Below are 12,380 nucleotides of genomic sequence, written 5' to 3' on the forward strand. Positions count from 1 at the left end.
TGCATCTCGTCAGTTTCGTGCAGTTTCGCATAGTTTCGCGAAGTGGTTCGTTGAGAGTGGTTGAGATGGTTGAGATTTGAGAGATGGTAGTGTTGTTCGTCGTCCATTGACGTCACCTCGCAGGGTCGTCCACTCGCGAAATATGAGCGCCGGTGAGAGACCTCGTGTTTTCGCGTCATCGTCTCGTGGCTGCCGCATCAGCGCACGATCGTGTGAATAGGAAGGCGAAGACACGGAGAAGAGGAACAGAAGGCATAGCGTCGCAGCGCGCCACCACCGCCGCCGTCTTCGTCGTCGTCAGAAGGTCAACCCCTTTATTGAGCCTTTGTATTGCCGTGATACGATATCGTCTCCACGATAACGCACCGCCGATCTGAATTCGGAAATGAGAAAAGACGTGTCTCCTCCGCGCGTGATCCGTTTTTTCGTCGACTCGCTTCCTTAAAGGCATTGTTGTTGGACAACGTCCCCGAGTAACCTCCGTTTCAATCGTACACCCTGTGTCGCGTATGTCCGAACGTTTATCTGCGACTTATCTAGTACTCTGTATGCCTAGCATCTATCTGTTGTTATTTAATGTCGAGTCTCCTCTAAGCACCGTTATCGGATATCGGTTTTGTATCGATGAGACTGATCTTTGCTCCGCTCCGATTGTCGGCTCAATTTGTCTGATACAGGATACAGGAGGCGGCTCCGTGTTCACCGTTGAACAAAGATTTCGACAATGCGAGTTTCATGCGAATACATCGCGATATATCGCGCTTCTCGGCTCCGGCATTGCCATCGTCTTGGAGATATTTTCAACATTTGGGTTTTCCGATAGTGCGCATTCCGCAGAGTTGATCTTCTCGACTCGGCACAATCCGGATTGATATCGCCTTGGAGATGATTTTTTCAGTATGGGTTTTCCGATCGACATCGTCGCATCTCGCAAGGCCGATCTTCTCGACTCGGCACAATCCGGATTTATATCGCCTTGGAGATGATATTTCAACATGGGTTTCCCGTCATCGTCATCGTCGCATTTCGCAAGCCCGATCTCTCACACGCCTGCGTGTTCTTCGTTGCGAAACGATGACTGGCTCCTTACGTGCTTAACGCACTCGCACTTACGCTCACATGTGAATTCCGTGTTATTGTTCGTGATGACAGTGACGTTTGCATATTAAAAGATCCCTGCTTTGACATGGGGCACGAAAGGTCATCAACATTAGCACGTGCCTATCGATGCCAATAGGTCGAGAATATGGTGAGACGGTGAGACGATCACCAAGTCGATGCTGTCGATGATCGATGATGACACGAATGGTACTTGAAAATCGTACCTGAAAATGGTACCTGAAACTCTGCTCATTATGATCCTGATCGGTCGACAATTTTAACAAAAGCCTCGACCCTCAAGGGACGCTTCTGGCGTTTGGAGGAAGATGAGAAGAACCGGAACGGAATTTATCATCATTGTGATGATTCTTCGTTTGATGTAGGCACGTCTGGACGTGCGATCCGGATATCTGTCTCAATTTTACGCTCATTGGCGAAAGCGTTTACCACCGAGAGAGGCTCTCGAGAGAACGAGGGACCCTCGACGTCTAAAGGCCACGCTCATTTGTGGCACGGTAAGATGTTCGCGGCTACTAATGCGCCGGGCACATTCTTCCACGAACACACGCCGCCGTCCCACTTCGTGCTCTTCCTCTGCTCTCGTCGAGTTTCGCCTTCCGCCACGGTTCTTCGATTCTGTCTGTGTTGTTAATTCATTCTAGGCTGCTTCTCTACGCCCGAAGCGAAAACCGTCGCATTCGCGACTTGTCTTGCAATTTCGCGTCGAGGTGCGAATTTCCGGCGTGAACGTTCATTCGTGGGTTCGTCAATAGACTATTTAACAGTTCGCAGTGGCTTGATTAACATCGATAATTAATGTGGATCAATACAGAACGTAGGAAAATGTGAACCGCTCCGTGAATAGTCTCTCGAGAGACACCACCCATTGAAAGTGATGTTTCTGTTAGTCTAGCGTGAATCTGAATATTTCTCGAATTTAAAGACACCGCATCGAATTAAAAATGCACGCTGTTGCGCCGAGAGGTTCAATCGGTTCGCCGCGTCGCGTAGGATTAACGAGAGCTTTATGGTCGATCGCCCCGAGCGCTCGGAGCGACTCGTCAAGCAGAGAATGTCGGTCATCCGCCGGTATTTTTGGAGCGATCACGGTATTTTTCACGATCCATCGGAAAAACGTTACGCCGTCTCTTTCGAGTGCACGCCTCGTTATCTGAGCGTAATCGCGATAATTAAAGCCTCCATTGTTTTATCTAATCTCTCGCTTCGTAAAATATTCAACATGAACTTCGTTTTTCGAGTTCAACAAGTATCGATAGTGATATACTGATGCTGATTCCCTCAATTCTCTCCCGATATGCTCAGTTCTCTTTCGATACACGATGCAATAGCAAGTAAAAGAAAGATTCGACAGCGTCCTAATTGCGGGCGAATTAACAGGTATCACAGCGATGTCAAAGAAAACCAACTGCAAGATGCTGGTCCATCAGGTTTCGGCCGTGCTGCCAGACGACAGGCCGATAACTGCCATTAGCGTCGTCGAAGACATAGATAAGTGCCCGCCGAATTTCACAGTGGTACGCAGCGTGTTTAGCGTGTTTTTCATCTGTTCTCGCCATAAGTAATCGATAAGTAATCAACGTGGTTTCGTCCAGGTATCGAGGACGTACGACCAAGACACGGACGCTGATCTCTGGCGGGAGAGCGGACTCTTTATCAAGAAGAAGGGCAGATACATCTGCTTTTCGAAGACTGAGGGCCAGCCTGACTGTGTAGTCGAGGACATTGTGGTGATTAACGAGCGCGACGCTCCGCCGAATGGTTACAGCATGATTGCCTACACCGTGGACTCGAGTAAGCCTCTTTGTTCGCTATCAGTGTGTCCATCTATTATCATGTGCCGGAATATGTTAATATGCATTCGAACAAAAATTCGGTCAGTTCTTCTAGCGAAATTAAAAGCAAATAGCTGTATAAAAGAAATAACTTCCACTGTTTTTTCTATGATTTCTGAGTATTTTCGAATTTTCAACTCTTTAATTTTATCTATTTACTCAATTACTCAAATTTTTGGAATTAAAGAATTACTTCATGTAATTTAAAAGTAATTTAAAAACCGAAAGAATTTATGTTTCGATCTAATATAATGGTTTGCGTGCTATCAGAATGCCTAGAAAAATCCGTATTAATAAATAGTATGATGGACATTGCGTTGCAGGACAGAAGGCGTGGCGAAAGAAACAAGTGTGCTATAAAATTAGGAATAAGGACTCGTGCGCGAAAGCAGTCACAGATATCATAATATGCAGCAGGATAATTCACAAAGATTCCAAGTTGGCTCCCATTGGATTTTCCGCTGCCGGGTAAGTCCTTTTCTTTTTAATTAATTAAACCTATCTAATTAAACCTCCTTGCAATCTTAAAATCCACCATTCATTAATTTCTATTTATCACATATTAATTTAGAAAAAATGGTATAACGAAATAATATAATAATTAATTTTTAAATGCATTTAAATATTTCCTAAATGTATAACTATAATTCACAACATAGAGTTCATTATTTATCAAAAACACGTGGGGAGTGTAAATTGTTGATGACATCTCTCACGTAATATTTTGATCTCGATGTACTTTATATCCTTCTCTCTTTCAGTATCATAAATGGTGTTCGTGTATGCTATAAGACGATAGATATCACTAATATCGATACGAGCTCGGATTCACAGCCATACGTTAATATAGAGTAAGGTTACTTTGCGTTATATGAAGCGTACATCTGTTTCATATTGCGAGTACACGTACTTGATGTTTCCAGCTTACTACGAAACGCTTCTCCGAACCCATCGAACGGGTCCCCTCACAGACCAGCTCCCGAGAGGCCCCCGAAACCAAAGTTTTCACCAAAACCACCGACCAACGGGATTTACCCGCAGATCGGCAGCGCGACTAACCGCAACAGTGACGAGTTCGGCGATCGAGATTACGAGGTGCTGAGTCCTAGCGCAAGGATCAGGCCCACAAGGCCCGCGCCTCAGCCGCCCACACCCGTCACTTCGTCGACTATAGTATCGACGCCCATTTACGGCACGCTTCCGGGATCGTCCGATCTCGACGGTGTCCCGTTCGTGCTTAATCCCCGTCTTACGTGTTCCGATTCCGTCACTGTAAGTATACCGTATTAATTTTCGCCGATTAACGCGTCTCTTTTTTTCACAATCTAATGATATTTCTGTCTTTTTTCCCGACAGAACGGACTTCCCGTTATCAGAGTTTGGACGCAGAAGGATTTGGATAAAGAGGTACGGTGTATTTTCCCTTTTCCATTCCAAGTATATTTGCAAGAATTAGCGAGCGACGTGTTCGTTGGTTTTCTTTATTGCAGTTCCACTACGACTTCCGCGCAGAGAGAGAGACTTGAACGACGACAATCCCGTGCCAAAAACGACAAACTAGCTCCCCGCGAACTCTCGAGCAAACTCCCTCTCTGCCGTATCACGTATCGATATAACACTAGCCAAGAAACGTAAATGGAGTGCCTGAACGAGTGATTTGTACTAACCTGCGAGAATGAATAATATCTGCGCGACGCTTAGAAACCTGGAAACTGTGTGCCGTTCAAGAAGAAATAAGACGAATGAGAGACCTGCCCGATACGTACGCGTTTCTTCTTCCACGCCTCACGTTTTACATTTTGATACCGATGACAGCGCTGTCATATTTTTATAGATTTGTGTTATCTTTTGATAGAGAGTAGAGATTATATGTATATGTAAAATATGTGCATACACAATTGTATGATAATATAATGACTTCTGCGCACCCTAACGTGGCATATCTACGCTTCTGAATTTATCATTGCACGAACGCATAATTCTGAAAGTGATGGAACGTTCTCGCTTATTAGATTTACTTTAGCGCTAAACGCGCCGATCCAAGTCTTGGTGCGTTTCCGAAAGTACGCGCCACTGCAAGCTATCTAATTTTAATTCCTCTTTCGTTTCTCTTCTCCTTAACACCGTAAATACCATTATGATTATATTATATGGAAATTGGAAAATGTCGATCATCATCTTTTCATCAAAATGTTTTCTGTTTATGTACAATAAAGTATTATTGCAGTATTTTTTGTTTATATATGTTCGTATCTGTTATTTCTTTTTTAAGTCTCATGTATCGAACACGAAAGAAAAATCTGTTCCTTGGCGTCGACGGAATGCGAGTTTAGGTCCTGATCTTCCAATACTTTCCATCATTCAAGACCTCTTATCGCTCTGTTTATCTAATACCAGATTCGTATCCTACATAAATTTCCTCTCGATTGCACACGTGTACGCGAACGTAATTTAAGATAGATTTGTATGGTAAACAATAATTTAATAAAACGTGACGTCAGTGAGTAATCACCAAAAATATTTTCTAGTATTTATTCAACACATAAAATAACGAAAAATAATAGACTTTTTTTCATACAATAAAATTTCATTTGAAAATTGTCAAGTTATATCCTTTGCAAGTGTCGTAGAATTTATGCTGGAATTCGTAAAAAAGGTACACAATTTCTCACGATAAAAATAATTAAATACCGAGAAAACAAAATAAAATAAATTAATCATTGGGAACATGATTCTTCTTTAAGAAATTGTGCAATTTTATTCTTCTTATATAGTAATTATATTAGAAATAATATAATTTATAATATTACACATTTTAGGAGCGCAATTTCCTAAAAATACGAAATTCGCTCTTGCTCACAATTCCATTAAGACTCTGTTCCTCGACCAATACTGTAGAAACATTTGCACTTTAAGAGTAAAAATTACTCAGTACTAAGTCGTTAATAAGACCGTTTCTTTAATTAACCGTTAGTGATAAAGGATCAAGACCTCTTGGATTTTGTCCTCATCGGTGAGCTGTCGACGGAGGCAGCGGCGCGGAAGATGTTCTTGCCCGGCAGGACGTTGGCCAGTCGTCAGACGAACGGTCCGGTCCAGTGCCTGACGTGCGTTGTTGTGGCGTTGCTGCCAGGAGTCGGCTGCACCCCGTGCCTCTCCAACACCGCCGTGGCCTTGATCCTGCTCTTGTATTTCACGTCCTTCGGCTTTAGCATGCTCTTGTGGTTACTCAGTAATCTCGAAGGTGTGAGGATCGATTTGTTACTGAGGCCGGTTGCCTCCAGGAAATGATCGTAGCCGCTGCTTCCGCTGGTCTCGCTGTTACCGTTGCTACTGCTGCTACTGAGAACGTTATTGTTGTCTTTGGTAACGCCGTTCTCATTCTGGCTGACGTTACTGTGCCCGATCGTGTGGCCTAATCTCTCAGAACCGTCGCCCTCAGGTCTGTCCGGATCGTCCGATAGATCGCACTCGTCCAGGTTGAATTCTTCGAAGTTTTGTCGGATATCGAAATTCTGAAAAATCAAAAAGAAATCGTTTTAGAAATTACATGTTTTGAAATCGTTTTACGATTTTTTGCGTTTCTCCTTTATATAAGAATCTTACATGCTCAAGTTCGACATGGCGCTCCTTCGGACGCGTTCGATCTTTCGTCTGCTCCTCAGGATCGATCTTGAATTCCTCAAAGTGTCGGACAATGTTCGTCACTTTGGCCGCACTTTTTGTCTGGTCCGACTCTTTCTGCCTGACTTGAAACGACGATCGCACGTGGTTGAATCTGTTTTTCCAGAATCCGCCCTCTTCACGAGCTTTCGAGCTCCTCGCTGAACCCCTTGCCGAATTTTTCGCCAAACTTTTCGCCGAGCTTTTCGTCTCCTCCAAATTCAGACTTCTCGCCGTTTTTGATGACGAAGAGGATACCAGTCCTAGAATGCTCCTTTTCGTGGGATCTGTGCTGCTGCCTGCGTCTTGTTGTCTTTTTTCATCGATCAGAAACGATGGACTTGGGATCTTCTTCAAAATCAGTGTGTTATTGCGAAACTGCGGCTTCGGCGGCAGTGCCGGCGGTGTCCTGGGTGGCGTCAACGATGTCGTCGCCGTTGCTACTTCCGGCAGCGACTCGATGTCCTCGTAATCGAGATTCCTAGCGATAGTCAGCCCCCTCGCAGACATCTGCAGGCATGTCTTCTCTTCGATCCTTTCCATTTTCAATGGAGGACTGCCCGTTTGGGGCTTTGTCAGGACCTTCCTGGTTTCCTCGATATCGACTTTCGGCTCGATAATAATCAGCGGAATCGCCTTGGAGTCCTTCGAATCTGGATCATCGTCTGGTTCATCTTTCTGAACGATTCTCATACCGAATTCGTCCTCGGACGCGCTTGTCTCATTTTCCGCAGCTTCGTCGTCCTTCGAGGAATCCTTATTGTCCGGATTGGATTCTTCGGAGTTCCTCCTCTCCATTTCTGAGCCCACCGATTCAATATCGGACAATCTAGCTGGCTGGAAACGCACGATTCTGCCGCGGTGTTTAAAACGACGTGGCACTGACAGCATTGGATTCTCCTCCTCCTCCATATCTTGTAGAAGGATCTGGTTCACACATTCTAGTACGGAGTTGTGGTTGCTATTGGGCCGATAAGTACTGTGCCTGAATACGTCATCGTTTAGTCGATCCTCATCGGGATCGCTATACCAATTACCGCTAGTATCCTCCACTGTCAGCTCGGGGGTTTCCATGTCCATGTCACTGCGAAAAGAAAAAATTGATCATTTTATGATGAGATAAAAAATATAATAGAAAATAGGAAACATTATATATTAAACATATAATGAGAAGATATAGTAATATGTTGAAAATATATAATACAACGATATAATAAAAAATAGGAGAATATAATATATTAAATAAATACGATTAATTAAAATGTTTGCGACAAAAATATTACGCAACTTACATGCTGTTATTATTGCTATAATCATCTTCCGTTCTCAACAGTTCCGTCTGCTGTAGATTTCTCTCGTTCGTCTCGTTGCAGGCATTCACGTAAATCGGTTCCCTTTCTTTTTCCTGATTTATCCTCGTATCCTGCGAATCCTCATCCTCCGAAACAAAATTACAATCCATCCCGTCGTCCTTACTCTCCGTTCTTGCGATGTTCACCACCTCGATTACCTCGGGAGGACCTTTCGACGCTTTTTCGTTCTTCGCCCTGCGAAGAGACGTCCTTTTTTTTATTGTCGTTCCGTCTTTCTTTAATACGTCTTCCTCATCTAGAATCATTGTCGTCTCGTTTTCACTGTCTGTCACTGTCGTCGGCGTACATCTGCTCGAGCACTTGTTCAGGGTCGATCCCGGCGACACGTCTGTGCTCTCTCCCTCGCAGAAGCCCTCCGTGCTGAGCAACGAAGGACTGCCCTCCGTCGTCGTAGTGATAATGGACGCGTCTGTATTCTCGCTGCTGGTTAAACTGGCTTTGGAGATATCGCTACCAGCAAAGCTGTGCGTCTTTTTCACGCCGTTGCGGTCCAGCTCGTCCAGATTGCCGGACACCGGATTCAGCCGCGTGATTATTTCGCATTTTAGACTGGCGATGTCCTTGCCGATACTGTTCTCCCGCATTGTCTCTTTCTAAAAACAGTTTAATTGATTTAACTTAAATTTGGAAAATCCAGAAAATGTAAAAGACAGAATATTTGAAAACTCATGTTTCTTATTATGTTTTCCGTCATCTATGAATTAAGAATTGTATTAAAAGAGGCATATATGTAAGTTGAATGTAATTTCCTCGACTTACTTGTAAATTGTCTAAATTCTGCAGGTTTTTATTGATGTTGGCATTGACTTCGACGTCAGCGGTTGTTCGTTCGCGCTTGCTCTTAATATAATTTTTCGTGTATCGCCTAAGCATTGCGATCTCCAGCTGCTGATTTCTGATGACGTTGTCCTTTTCGAAGAGCATCTGCCTGATCGACTTCTGCTCCTGCTTAAGACGCGCCTCCAGCACCAGTAATGCCCTCAGGATTCTCGAGAGCTGCTGGTCTCGTAGAATCCTCTCGGACTCGTGGCCGACGACACGATAGTCCAACTCTTTCACGAGCTCCCTGCATCTCTTCGTGGCGGCTTTCAGGGCATCCTGGCTGCGTATCAGTTCTTGTTTGAGCGACCGGACCTCGGTTTCCATCTTAAAAACATAAATATATGATTTTTATAGAATATATCAGAGATAATAATAATTTCTGTTGTGTACTGAGAATAATCTATTACGTTGTAACATATTCGTCCGTTTAGTGTTTTTAATAATGAATATATGTTACAACCTATATTATAATATGAAAAACACTTAAAAACAGGTCGAATTTATGTTACAACCAAAAATTTATGTTACTCAAAAAATATAAACCATTTGTTTTGATTTCGTTCATGGTACGCTTATAGCTAAATTTCGGTTTCAATTATTGTCGTACAAATGCGATTGAAAAGATCGATTGGATTTGGTAGACTAATAAAATTTGTTGGAACGATGAAATAATCTTTCCTTGACATTTTCAAATCTTTCTTCTTACGAATTTCTACGTCTTTCTTGGTATAAACCGCTCATGTTGCACAATGCAGATCGCAACGAGATATTCATCATGCATGCGAGTACCGTGTGCGGACCGAAGGATGAATGCCATCAACGTCTGCGCAAAATCTAGGAACAATGCCGACTTCGGCCTTGCTTTTCGCGCGCGAAAGAAGAAGAAGAAGAGTCTCGGTCGAGCTGAGTCGAAAAGGAGGGACGTTCGCGTTAGTCCGTCCAGGTGCAGAGGGACGAGGTCGGGACCGGCTCTAGGACCGGAAGGACCTGACCCGGCTACGGAGGACCGGTAAGTCACGGTCTGGCGCAATGGCAAGATCCATTGTTAGGTAAACACTTTTCAACTTAATGCGTTGACTGACCCGAGGAAGAGCAGGAGATTTGCACGTCGGGTCTTATCCGATGACATATGACGAGTCTCATTATTATGGTGGGGTCAGTTAATGAGATTCCTCGGTGAACTCAGTACGTCAATCCGAGTGATGATTTAATCGAAATCTCGGACGAATTGGGCTTCGAGAGCCAATGAGAAAAAGTTAAAAAAGTAGATTCAACATCATCGTATCGAAAATTGTACTTTCATCATCGTTTCCCAATTTCGATATCAATATCGGTTTCAGATCTTTGTTGTCGTAGGATACTAGATGCACTTGCCATCTCCAGAAAAGGAAACCGCGAAGCGGTATTTCCCGCTAGTCGATTCAGCGGTTCGTTCCCGAGCCGGCGATCGGCGATCTAACGGCGATGTGGCTAAAGTGCAAGCCACAATTACCGTGTGGTTTATTCGCGGCTGAACGCACTATGTTGCACGCCCCTCTTTCTCGCGTTTACGGATAAGACGTATCGGCTGGAATAACCGGCGCGCCTGGCAGATACCTTGCCGATGTCCCTTCAGTCCCTTAAATCGATAAGCTGCAATCACGAGCTAATTAAATCACGACATGCTAATCAGGAGACAAGAGCTTGTCCTTCTCGACTAACAAACGACTACGGCGACTCTTGGATGTTTGGATCGTCGTGAGGGTTCATCATATTCTATGTACACATTCCTTCGTAATTTGTTGACTCCGGGTTATTCAGCCTCATCACTTTATCAATTCGTTGCACATATATATAAAACAAGTGTTTTATTAATTTTACAATATTTTTCACTATGATACTTGTTTAAGAAAGTTACGAGTCTTCTCATTATTTCCGAGAACATTACTTACGATATGCAGATTTAAAATGTTCTCTGTTCTGGAATTTGTTTCGGGACAACAGCAACCTTTGTCATATTGCGATCCGCATTCTTTCTCGCACAAAGGCGAAACAATCACGCAAGCCCGAAATACCTGTGCTCACCGGACGAGAACACTAACGGGAGGGTGTACACTGTCGAGGATACTTCCGTGAAATTCTTAAGGAGTTGGCCAATTACAAAGTTACTGAGGTAGCAGGACAAGCAGTTTTCAAGCTGCTGGAATTGATCATATAAATTGTAATCGGACTAGAGGATCAAACGATTTTTTGAAAAGTTCTCCGAAACGTTACTCGACCTTTTTTCAGCCTTTTAACGCATAGCGTTCTTTGTACTTCAGTTCGAAGCGCAAACGTCCTTGGTTTTTCCAATGTCTACTTGATGCTATGTCCGAATTCTTTCAATCCTTTATGTTTCCAACCACTTCTTCTCCTTAAGCTTCAAGTAAGTCCTTCCAGCTCGGAGTTTAATCTTGACATTCGCACAGCAAACTTCCTTGTCATTTCCCCGATATTGTCAGCGAGAAACCATTGTCCAACCATTATTCAACGTCAGTGAATCTCCGTGACAGCTCGGCAACAGTGGCCCGGCCGCGATAATGACCGTGAAAAGTCATCGCTGGCGCAATAGCACCTCCAGGCTCCACGACACGGGTAACGTACAGTTGAGGAGCGTGGGACACGCTTCCTCGCAGAGCAGAACGGTCAGTACACGCTGATCTCATCATCCAATCTTTCTGGCAAATATCGTCTCAAGAAGGAAGGCGATCCGGTTGTCCTTCGGCTCGCCTTATTAATCGTCCCCTTGTTAATCGCCCACGATTGATCGCTCATGGGCTCACGCGTACGCGTTAGCGCACGAAAAAGTGTGCTGCGCGACTTTCTCCGTTCCGTCCCGTCCGAGCAACGGTTTTTCGGTCCACGGTTGGAGGTGTGCGATTGGAGGTCAGGCGACTCAACTACTTGAGACGGTACATCGGGGGTCGATACAGTTATTCGACTTTGTGTTTCACCTCGATCTCGGTCGTTGCCGATTTGGAGTCCCGGAGAGCTGCTCGCCTCGAGCTCGCGTTGTCCGCGCGGCTCTGCTGGCAGATAAAGAGAGGATGAAGAGGATGGACCGAAGGGACGGTGGTACCGTCGACCTCACGCGTCTTCCACGTCCGGTTCCACGGTTGAGAGCGGTTCACCAAGACTGACGTCACGCCTGGTTTGAACGTTGCCTCGCGGTACGATGAATGGAGAGAACGCACTTTCTCCGACACACGTTACATACCGCCGACTGCATCTGTTGCGCGCTGGCGTAGCAGCTGTACACGCGCGGCGACGCGACGTGCCCGCCGCATTGTTTTGCTCGCGAAACCGGCACCATATGCATTCCGTTGCGCTCGAGACCCAGGAGTACGCGCGTTACTCCGTGAAACGTACGAGCACCGGGAGCCAGGTGTCGTTGCCCGAATGATTCCCCGTCAACGGCTGCATGCGCCGAGCTTTCAGCGACGGATATCTCGACGAGAGTTACTTGGGAGTCATTTTCATCAATTCATTGATTGCGGAGGTCATTTCGAAATGAACGGTCGCGAGTAGATTCTTAATATCTGAAATATTC

At 44.7% G+C, this 12,380-nt stretch overlaps 2 protein-coding genes across 5 annotated transcripts in view; one reads left to right on the forward strand and one right to left on the reverse strand.

The window, feature by feature from the left end:
- Position 1: 1 nt before the first annotated feature.
- LOC105276087 (multivesicular body subunit 12B) lies at positions 2-5,196 on the forward strand. Of its 2 annotated transcripts, none has more exons than XM_011333429.3 (8): positions 2-304; positions 2,500-2,636; positions 2,715-2,913; positions 3,278-3,422; positions 3,716-3,805; positions 3,926-4,226; positions 4,311-4,361; positions 4,445-5,196. In XM_011333429.3, exons 2-8 carry the CDS (start codon positions 2,511-2,513, stop codon positions 4,478-4,480), a joined length of 948 nt encoding a protein of 315 aa, XP_011331731.1. In that variant the 5' UTR covers positions 2-304; positions 2,500-2,510; the 3' UTR covers positions 4,481-5,196. The 2 variants fall into 2 exon arrangements, with proteins under 2 accessions (XP_011331731.1, XP_011331730.1); XM_011333428.3 differs by having other exon boundaries at positions 3-304; positions 3,878-4,226.
- Positions 5,197-5,484: 288 nt separating this feature from the next.
- The window catches only part of LOC105276088 (putative leucine-rich repeat-containing protein DDB_G0290503), a 29,045-nt gene continuing 22,149 nt past the window's right edge, over positions 5,485-12,380 (reverse strand). For 2 of the 3 annotated variants that reach the window (XM_011333430.3, XM_011333431.3), the window contains exons 2-5: positions 8,750-9,136; positions 7,910-8,583; positions 6,561-7,701; positions 5,687-6,469 (exon numbers count right to left, since the gene is read on the reverse strand). In XM_011333430.3, the coding sequence (XP_011331732.1) occupies positions 6,032-6,469; positions 6,561-7,701; positions 7,910-8,583; positions 8,750-9,136 (2,640 nt within the window). In that variant the 3' untranslated portion in view covers positions 5,687-6,031. Of the gene's footprint in view, positions 6,470-6,560; positions 7,702-7,909; positions 8,584-8,749; positions 9,137-12,380 lie in introns of all 3 variants that reach the window. The other variant, XM_011333432.3, reaches the window with a different exon arrangement.

Source organism: Ooceraea biroi, chromosome 9, assembly GCF_003672135.1.
Source record: "Ooceraea biroi isolate clonal line C1 chromosome 9, Obir_v5.4, whole genome shotgun sequence".
NCBI lineage: Eukaryota > Metazoa > Arthropoda > Insecta > Hymenoptera > Formicidae > Ooceraea > Ooceraea biroi.

Excerpts from the sequence above, each read along its gene's own strand:
- LOC105276087 (XM_011333428.3), top strand. The coding sequence starts at position 2,511 with ATGTCAAAGAAAACCAACTGCAAGATGCTGGTCCATCAGGTTTCGGCC. Across the intron at positions 3,806-3,877 it reads CAGCCATACGTTAATATAGA|CTTACTACGAAACGCTTCTC; the intron begins GTAAGGTTACTT and ends TGATGTTTCCAG. Across the intron at positions 4,227-4,310 it reads CGTGTTCCGATTCCGTCACT|AACGGACTTCCCGTTATCAG; the intron begins GTAAGTATACCG and ends TTTTCCCGACAG.